Below are 10,468 nucleotides of genomic sequence, written 5' to 3'. Positions count from 1 at the left end.
GTGTGAAGTGTAAATAAACATAAATGTGTACAGTGATTCATTTATTATTAATATAATGACATATTAGACTACCCTAACATATCACTCAATAAAACATCACACAAAGCAATGGATTGTCCTCTGTAATATCAAGTATCTCGTGCCAAAAGATGTCGAGGATATCCGAGTTATGCAAGAAAATGGATGCAAGACGAAGGAAGTGTACTCGTGTATGTAATTGCCTAAACATTAGTGCTAGTATAGCAGAGGATTAATGCAGCTACCATACGATTTGGCTTTTACCAATTGACCGGCGTTTCTATTGTGTCCTATATGTCCCACGTCCACTAAAGGCATCTTGATTGTGTCCAGGCTTTGAAGTCCGTCAGTGTGACAGGTTCAGCCTCTCGCTGTGAGTCCGACCGCTGCTGGATAAACACGAGGCAGTTCAATACAAACTACAAAGTCGGTGTTGGGTAAACGTGTACCCGTAGTGTGACAGGCGGCCAGCCCACGGAGACGTTCAGAGGCGCGCAGTGAACGGTTTCGCCTGAACTGGCACGTAAACGCACCAGACGCGCACGTGGGGCAGATGCCCACGCAGCGTGAACCAGACTTCGTCGCGAGTTTTTGCGTCGTGCCAGAAACACAGGAAGAAGAGTAAAAAAAAACACCTCAAAGAAAACGGATGTATGACAATGATCAACGCTGTGAACGCGACCAGACGCGGTTTGTTGTTTTGTGTTTTTGTTGTCTCATTTCGTTTACTTTGATATTTTAGCGACACATGAGAGCCGCGAGCTAGTTTAGTTCACGTGACGTCACTGCTGTGTTTTGGGATTATTCGGTGCGCTTTTTGGACCACAAAGTGTGGATTTCTTTTCTTTTTTTAAACCGACAGTTAGTGGACAAAGTATCTGAGAGATAAAACAATGGGGACTCAGGGCACAGGACGGAAAAGGTCCACCAAGAAGGAAAGGTCGACGGCCGAAGACGATGCGCTCAATCTCATAGCGAGAGAGGTGAGTGGAGAAGTTTATATTTCTTTATTTATTGGTTCAAACGTTGAATGAATCCTTCCTGTCAGTATGGAAGGAGAAAGGTGTTCCTTCTCGGCTCCTTTCGCAGATACGAGCCCAAAACCTGACGGAAGTGTTTCATTAGTCAGTTGTCAGAGTGGCTGATATTCACGGTCCTAAACCATAACCCCCTAGTACAAGAAGAAGAGCTTAAATCACACAGTCCACCGACACAAATAGCTCTCTACTGTCTGCCCCCGTTAGCTGTATTCCATCAGTGCCTCTGGGATAGATGTCCAGACTTTCGTAGACTTCGTGAGGTAACAGATCTGGTGTGTGCGCCTGTAAGATATGTACGAGTTATTATACTCTGCGTATGAAAATTAACGTGCAGGGACTTGTATCACAGCAGGTAGCACGAGGTGTGTTGTCTGGTGACACAGTTGTGATTATTTTAAACTTTCTCTTCAAGAGCTGACAGCTTTGTATGGAGAGAAAACATAGAATTAACTAACTGAAGACGATTGGACTTCCTGTGCACGAGTGCATGTCGATTGGACATTGACACAAGTTGCAAGAAAGAAAGATTATATGCTAAAACATGCACACGACATATAAAGGAGTATCCACTTTACGTGAACATAACAAGCAATTTGATTGATGCACATGTAAACCACAGTTTGACAGGGCCAGTATTGGCTGTTATATTGGTTAACTGATGCATCATTCCTTCGTATCATATAATTCAACCAAACAATATGGTAAATGTATCATTACGGTGTGGTTATGGTAATCCTTGTAGTTAGATGTGTGAAATGCAGCCCTGTGGCAGATCTTCATTCTGACCAGCAGCTGACTCAAATGTTTTTTCCTGTAAGAAACAGGCCTTTCATGTTCAGGAGTCGTTGGGATCCCTCTCACTGATGCATGACCGAATGTTGGCAGCAGTTACACACGATTGTTTGCTAACGGGTGCCAAAGTCATGTTGTGACAGGTTTACACCGTTTCAAGGACTATAATCTCTTTATTGTGATGCGTCTGGTGTGTGTGTGAGGGTAAATTAAAGTTTTGTGGAAGGAATAATCACCTTGTGTGTCGTCAACCTTTTTTTTTTAAGTGTGACACCTGGCACGCTCTTGTCTGCCCCTTGGGCCCCTGAGTGGTGAGAACACGGGCGGAAAATCAATATTTGGGTTTTGATATCAAAGCTAAATGCCAAGCATGTACAGAAACCAAGCACAGTCTCACAGTTGACCTTTTTTTCAGTCATTTTTCACAAAGGTCCTGGCAAATCTTGTGGTCATATTAATGTTCAAATGGTTTCTGGATGAGAATATAGCTGCTCCCGGTTATGTCGTAGGAAATCCCCCACAATACACAACACTGCTTTCTTTCCAACTTGTTTTACAGTTGAATGTGTTAAAACTTGGTGAGCATGTTTGGTTCATATTTTTTTTTTAGGTAAGTTAAAGCCATAGGCAAAAGTTCTGGACACTCTAGAGAAGAGTGGAAACCCGGTGACACTGTACATCTTTCTTTGAGGAGGGTATATCTGTGAGATACTAAGCGATGAACACAGTCTTCCATTTCTGTCCCGCCTAATGCATAAATATATCTATATTATAATGTTTACAATAAGATGAATCCACAGCGAGGTGATAAGCCTAAAAACCTGAACGCCGTCATCACATGCCATCGCTTCCCTTCAGTTTTTGGGAGGAAGTTGGCTCTGTACTAACCCCAACCCGGATGTTTCAAACAAATTTGCATGTCACTCTTAACGGACATGCACGCACTCCGTTGTCGTTGCTTCTCGGCTGTGGTTTAAAAAAAAAGCCTACAGAGGGTGGGCTGTTTTGAATGTTCTTCTCTCAAGCGCTTAGCTGCCTATTTCCACAGCAGCGCCAATGTATCTGAGGTTGCACATTCCTGTAGCTGGTCATCGTTTTCTCCATGTGGTCCATTGAGGAGATAAGGGAGTTTAACGGTTGGTTACTCAGTCAGCAGATGCTCACTACCCGAACAGGAGAGTCTCCTTCTTGCGTGCATCGAGGCCCAAACTGTTCTGTCACATCTGTGCAGCAATAGAGAAAGTCTGCGCCTTTAAGTAGCGGAGAGGGTCAAGTCCCTCACTGGCGGTCCTCTGACAGGACGGTATGCCATCGCTGATGAGTTGGCCCGTTGCGCACAAGAGTTTTAAAAATAGACGCTCCTGAAAGATCAGCTGTTGCTGCACCCTAGTTTTAGACTGGGCCTGTGGGTGGGGGATGTGGCTCACCAACTGGCCGTCCCACCAGCGAGGAAAACGTTGTGTCGCTGCATGGAAAGGTTTGTTGCTGCTGTGTGAAATCCCATCTGTGGAGAGCAGAAGGTTGGAGGGTTGGTTGTTTAAAGCTGCTGTTTCAGGTCGTGGCCACATTTCCCAACTTCATCTCCCCTCAGTGTCCATCACAGGGCTCAGACAAGCTGTCAATACTGTAAACCAGACTGAGGACAAATGGGAGAAGACCACACAGCAGGAAAGAACGTCAGCACAGACTACCGGGGATTTAGTAATTCTGCACTTTAGGGAGTTGAGTCCCTGCCCACGTCAAACGCTTGTAAACATTAATTAGTGGCATGGAGAGTGCATACTATAGCCGACCTTCACTGCTCTAGATTATTACAGGGCGTTGTTGAACGCTCGATTCTGGTCATGGCATTGTACGGTCTGTTATTTCTCTAAAGCAGGCTGCTGCTATGAATAACAGGCCGTTGACGTGGATCTGCCTGTAAACACAGCGAGAAGACTTTTTTTAAGGGTGATTTAGGGTGAATCCTTTGGGATTCCCCAACGCAATACATCCGGCTTGCTGTACATCATCCCATGGTTCGTAACATGAACACGTTGGGCCGGGCTTTCTCTATTTAAACTGTAATGACGTGAGAATATTCATGACTAGCCTATTTGTCTCAAAAATAATAAACACAATAGTAAAGCCAATTCACAAGCATTTAATGTCATTTTGACTATCAAGATCTGACATTAGGTATAACCTGGTTTTTTATAGCAAAGAGTTAAGAGGGTATTAATTGTCTTTTCTCACCCGGCTGTGTGAAGGGAATGTCTCAATGCAGGTGTTTCATAACATCTTTGATCAATGTAATGTATAGAGGGGTATGTATAGTTTTCTTTGCCGATTCTGTCAAATAAAAACACACTTCAAATGATTAGGAAATCAATTATTGTATTTTGATTTAAATACGGGCCTTGATTAAAAAAAAAATCTTGGTATTAGTTATTTTAATTATGCATTATAGGTTGCATAGAGCTAGTTTTAGGAAGTTAAAGGGGTCATAATTCTCTTTCTAATATCTATTTTAAATAGTTATGCAAACATTTTCAAACGGCTGTATTTAAGTATGTTTCTCACTAAAAACAACCCCACATTTGATACGATTACATTTGAACGTATCGTGGTAACTATATAGTTTCCCTTTCGCCCCAAAACACTTTTTTACCGAATAGAGCGCATCATTGTCTCTTCTCGGCAACCTCTGTGAACGTTGTGCCCGTTTCAGGTTCAGTAGAGTTCATCTGCAGGGTCAAAGGGTTAGAAACCTTTTCACAGCCAGTACTGGCTCAGGTTCTACCTCTTCACAGAATGTTAGACGTCTTTCATGAAGGCTGCCACCACAAGGTTGACAGCTGTGATTGTTGGATGGATTGCCATTCCATTTGGAGCAGAAATTCATGTTCCCCTCAGGATGAACTGGTGATCCCTTCACCTTTTTCATATTTAGACAAGTGCATGCTCTGCATGCTTTTCTAACGGGCAATCCTTCCATTGCTTATTTACTTGTCTTTTGGTCTGAGCAAGCTGTAGTGTGGAACCTGTGGTTCCACTCTGAAGAAGGTTTTGGTAATTTAACAACCATTTGTGCCGTGAAATTGTCCTTAATTGAAGTTATTACGTAGATATGTCTAATGTTCTACATAGAACAGAGCTCCTTTGGTGAAATCTGTACTCCTACGTTTTTTATGCCTTTTAATAATGGAAGTTGGGCCGATATCACCAGTCTATCCCATTAGGTGGGAAAAAAGACCTGAAAATAGATGGTTTTGATCTGAGTTCATTGGTATAGTGTAAACATGACTAGTGTAAACACATTAGATCAGTTACCAAATCTCGGTAAGCTGCCCTTCTGGGTGGGTAGTCTCCTGTAAACAACAAGTCTATGTGAGAATAGTCATGATGGAGCATTAAACCTCTACAAACCGTTGAGCTGTGATGGTGAGCCATCAGCTAGCCACTAATTCAACCACTTGTGACACAAAGCACTGAATCTATCCGAAGCTTATCTTGTGTGCAAGTTATGTTTACAGAAGGCCGTGCTTGTTGTTTGGTGATGTTGACTGGACAGAATAATGGGTACATGATAAACTCCCACTGAAAAAAATAATGAAAAATAAATAATTAAATCCAACCCTGTACAAGTTGTGGTTGTCTCTCTATGCCACGGTGTCTTGTGTCAGATGGTGATGATCACAGTTTGGACAGCAGACCTGGAGTTTGGCCCGAGGCAAGCTCTCACTTTTCTGGAAGCTTCTGGTAAAGATTCAGTCCCAGTTTGAATTACACCCCGCTCTCTGTGTCACGGTGTAAACCTAGCCGAGTTTGCTAGTCAGCACGTGCTTGGCTTGTGAATGCTGTTAAATTTAACTCTACGGCACCCTTAAATAAATATTGACTAATAGTTTAAAGAGTTGCGTTCCTTAATGTGTTGGAAAGTCAAAACACATGTTGATATCTTTCTGATAAATAGTAGATTACAGTCAAGGTTGTTTAATACTCACACACAAACTGCTCTTTACGTAGATAATATTCCTGTGCTTGCTTTAAATGACATATACTGCAGTATAAGATGCGTGTATGTAAAAGTCAGACATCCTCAGTCGTGCTTGGTTACTAATGGAGCAGCTTCAGATTGCACACAGTGACATCCCATCTCATTTGTCTCTTCAACCCAACGTGGTCCACGTGAGGTGTATTGCTGTGCAGCCATGTCGGATGGCCCAGCGTGGTTGAGACACACAGAACTTCATTTTAAATTGGGTCCAACACATGAAAGAGAAAGATAGAACATGGCAGCCAGCAGTTTAACATGTCAGTGAGGGTCAGCGGAGCCCGAGGGTCCTATTTCCATCACGCAAGTGGAAAAGTGGCAGGCGCACGGACTGTGTGGGCATCGACCGGTGCACCTGCTGTTTTGGTTCATGCATGTGCATCAGCCCCAAGTGCAAAAGGGCTGAGTGAAGTGTAATATGGAGCACACGGTGTGGCGATGAGCCAAATCAAAGGCAGTCCTTCAGTAGTGTCCTGCTGCCTTCAGGTGGCTGCAGGCATTCAGTGAACTGAAGGAGGAGCTATTCATTGAGTATGAAGCAGACGGTAACGAGAACCAATCATATTTATTGACCAGTCAATGCAGACCGCATTCCGTTCTTGCTTTAACACATTAAACTGTAAAGTTTTGTGCGCATTCCAGCCCATCTACTGGTTGGAGAGCGATTTAATTGCTGTTGTTTAATCCCATTTTAAACATTATTCCATTATTGCTTTGCATTTTCTCAAATGTAGTTTGCTCTTGTTATTGAAGTGGCAGCTGACTTCGCTCCAGAACGGACTAGACGTGGTTCTGAGACGATTGTTCACAACGAGACCCAAACATTTGCTTTGATTCTCCCTCCATTTAAATCAACCTTACACTCACGCTTAGCGCATCACAACAAGATTCCATAACTTGTCAATGGCGCAATACATTTGATGGAATAACATTTTGTGGTTTGCATCATAGACTGAATATAACTTTTTGGTTTGTTTGGTTTAAGGAATCACTGGAATAATAAAAAAGGCAACATACAGGGATTTGACATCCCCATCATACGCTGTGAAAAAATGTTTTATATAACTTTATAGCTAACTTCGGTGTTTGAACTTGGAGAACTTCACAGCTGGTCATCTGTCAAGAAATTGGTAAAAATATCTATAAAAATCATTCCAATCTGATTTACAGTTGTTACTGATCAAAGTTTCAGTCCTCCTATACTTTGGTTTACGACCAAAATACCTGCAAACAAAACTACCGACATCCCCATCAGGCACTTACTTTGAGTTTAATGCTAATTAGCACATGTTGGCGTGCTAACATGCTAAAGATTGTGAACATGCTAAACATTATGCCTGCTGAAGATCAGTTTGTTAGCGCTGACATTGTGAGCATATTAGCATGCAGATGTTAGCATTTAGCTCAAAGCACCACTAGAAATGGGATAGGAATGTCCATTCTACTCTATTTCTAAGACTATGTCACGTCGGTAGACTGTTGGTGCCGTTGTGATTTAAGTCTGACTCGATAGACTGACAGACCAGGCAATATCGCAATCTTACTTTTTCAGAGAAGTCTGATTGAGAAAGTGACTCTACTTCTCTCTTGATTCATTCCTCGGTAAACATTGTAAACATGAGTTTATGGTCTCAATCTCTAGTCTAGAGATTGAGACCATAAACTAAATGGACCATAATTTACTAAAGGAACATCATGCTGTATTGACTGGAGTCAATACAGCATGATGTTCCTTTAGTAAATTATGGTCCATTTAGAGTCAAACAGACCATAAAGCAGAGTAATCTTGATGTGATTAACAGGTCTACCAGAGTCGTATCCCATTTGTATTAACCTGCCCAGGTATGACCGATGGAAATGAGCTCTCTAGCTAACTCTGGCACTTTACATTGAGGTGCAAGCTGAAATAATGATTACCGTGCACTGTCCCTGGTGAATAAATAAATCCAATAAATATTACTCCCAGACAATCAGACGAATGATAGGATTACTGTTGTATTTAGCCCCAGTCATTCATACGAGACTCTTCAGGTTTCTGTGGATCGTCTGTTTTGCCTTTGAGTTTGAGCTACACTGGGGATTACGTCTCCCGGTTGGTGCTCGTTGTTGCCAGAAGCTCAGTGACGCGTCGAGGAGAATTGAGTATTTAGAGTGGATTAGTCTGGGGCTTGTGAGGAAGGGGAAGCCCACCACACAATCCCCTGTTTCATTCTTGGTCATCTTGGCAACACCCAGTCCCTCACGTAGCCACAGCCAAGTTCATCCGTAGAAGACGAGCAGTGAACATTTACACGATGACAGCCAACAGGAACAAAAACTGAATAAATAGTGAACTCTTGTAATTCTATCCCAGTACAAGAATAAGAATCTACTGCCTCTTTTAGATGTTTTGAATGTGCTTCACCTTTTAAACATGGCTCTTTGGGTTTCCTGCTCTTTCCCTTTGGGCGAATCGAACAGCTGTGCCGCCCAGAATATGTCTGGAGCAGATTGACATTTCCCAGTGAGCACCCATTATGCCATGAAGTACTTAAACAAGCGCTAATGGTCCAAACAAATTACTTGTGTGTTTCCTGATCTGTGTGTGTGTGTATGTGTGTGTGTGTGTGTGTGTGTGTGTGTGTGTGTATACACAAACCACCGGCTTCAGTTCGGCTCGCCTGACTCGCGTCTCCTTTAAAGGAAGTGGAGACTCTGCATTCTCTGGCTTCCTCTTGATGACATCATCACATGCACAGCACGTACAGATTGTTATCTCAAACCCCTTCCTGTTTATTCATCCAGGGGCTTTTTCTCCACAGTTTAAGGAACGGCGGGGGTGGGGGGAGGGAGGTTAGTGGGAGATTTAGTGCAGGTAATACAATTCATCAAATCAGGTACACTAAGGGAGTGGGGGAGGTGCACTCATAACAGTTGGTGGTGAAGCAGTGTTGAAGCTACCAGCAAGTAGGGCCAACACTTCAGAGTGTTCCTGACGGGAAGACGTCACCATGCGACCAGAGCAGCAGCCACTACTGATGATCTGTTCATGCTGCTTTCTAAAGTTTTCATTTCAGAGTTCAAATGTCTTAGGACTTGGCCAGAATTGGTTTGAAATGTGTGCGCCCCTCCCCATGCATGTAGCACTAAGAAATATATCATTTTTTGTCACAGGCATTTCTCTCTGCAACTGATCTCCTGTTGTTCACTGCGCTCACAGAGCTGCATTGTCTAACTTCTTGTGAGGCATTGCTGTCTCCCATCATGCTTCAAAGTTGCAACATAAACTGTTGCTGCCTGAAGCACAATTTTTAGGCGACAGGAAGCTTCCTATTACTCCCACAAAGGAAACGACGAGGGCCCCACGGTGTGTAACCAATTGGAAACGTGGGAATAGCCCAAATATCTCATATGATAGTAATAAAGATGCTTTTGCAGCTGATGCCATGACGACGTCACAGTGTTGGCAAGAGGCAAAACAGTGGAAAACACAAGTCACTTCAGCAGTGGGCCAATCAGTTGTGCTGCTTGGCGTCAGATTCGATATTGCATTCATTTGAGATAATAAAACTGTTTCAGAGATGGAGAGAAAAGGTTGCTAATAGTTTAGCTTAGCCTCCTGCTAACCTCCACAGCAGCACGCTCCCACAGAAGGCAAAACAATCAGAGAGATCGCCCGCTGTTCAGCTTGTTTTCCAGTTTAGCATCAAAGCTTTGTGGTATTAGCAAGCAAGCTAGCGAACGGCTGGCTTCTTGGCTAGCTTGCTAATTCAGTCGTTCTTTCATACAACACTCGTTACAGAGCACGATCTGAACAAAGCTGTCACTTATCTGGCGACGGTAATGTGCTTTTCTACGGTGTTTTACTAACTTAGCAGCTGACAAATTAGTTAGCTACCTCGCCATCTCCAACACTAGCCAGCCGTCCTCTCGTTAGTCCCATTGGCTAACTTTCTTTCTAAAGCAACACTCGCTGTCCATAGTTATTTCAATTATCTTTAAGCTATTATAAAAATAAGGCAACAAAACTTGCTAGACAGCGGCAACTAATTTGTTCACTGAATTATTCTGCCTTCACCGAGACTCCGGCCACAAAAATACATCATGTTAACTAACGAAAGAGGTCTATACAGTACACTACAGTCTTTATTTAGTACGACCCACAGTTTCTTGAGAGGAATGCTTGAGGATTTTCTACTTTCCACAATTCACTGTCTTGATTAGGAATAATATTAATGTGCTGGGAATGATGCACTTTGTTGGTACTTCTGCATTTGAATCTGAAGAAACCCTAAACTATGGAACTGTAATGTGGATTTGATGGTTTCACTGCATTCCTTCACTGTTGAAACCAGGCTGCCTCGCTTGATTTCTATCTTTAGAAATCCCTGAAGCACACTATTTGTTTTATTCCCTCCCAATGGCTAACGGGTTTGTTTGCAGTGCTCAGAGCTCTGCAGCTGCTCCATGCGTTTGTGGCCTGAGGTTTAGTTGCATGGCTGTGTGAGTGGAGGCAGACGGGACTTTATCCTCGAGTGACCCGCAGTCAAAGGTGTTTCATGAGCGTGCGGGGAAAAGGGAAAAAATATTAGGTGCATTTGTA

General features: G+C 42.9%; 1 protein-coding gene across 3 annotated transcripts in view; it reads left to right on the top strand.

Moving 5' to 3' along the window:
- Positions 1-911: 911 nt before the first annotated feature.
- Positions 912-10,468, top strand: part of lrrfip1a (leucine rich repeat (in FLII) interacting protein 1a) — a gene marked incomplete at its 5' end in the record, with an annotated part of 42,011 nt that continues 32,454 nt past the window's right edge. For all 3 annotated transcript variants that reach the window (XM_079230826.1, XM_079230824.1, XM_079230827.1), the window contains one exon: positions 912-1,001. In XM_079230826.1, coding sequence (XP_079086952.1) covers positions 912-1,001 — 90 coding nt within the window. The remainder of the gene's footprint in view (positions 1,002-10,468) is intronic.

The sequence above is a fragment of the Taurulus bubalis genome, assembly GCF_910589615.1.
Source record: "Taurulus bubalis genome assembly, chromosome: 15".
Classification (NCBI taxonomy): domain Eukaryota; kingdom Metazoa; phylum Chordata; class Actinopteri; order Perciformes; family Cottidae; genus Taurulus; species Taurulus bubalis.
The sequence above is the reverse complement of the archived record's forward strand: the minus strand, read 5'-3'. Positions and strand labels throughout refer to the sequence as shown.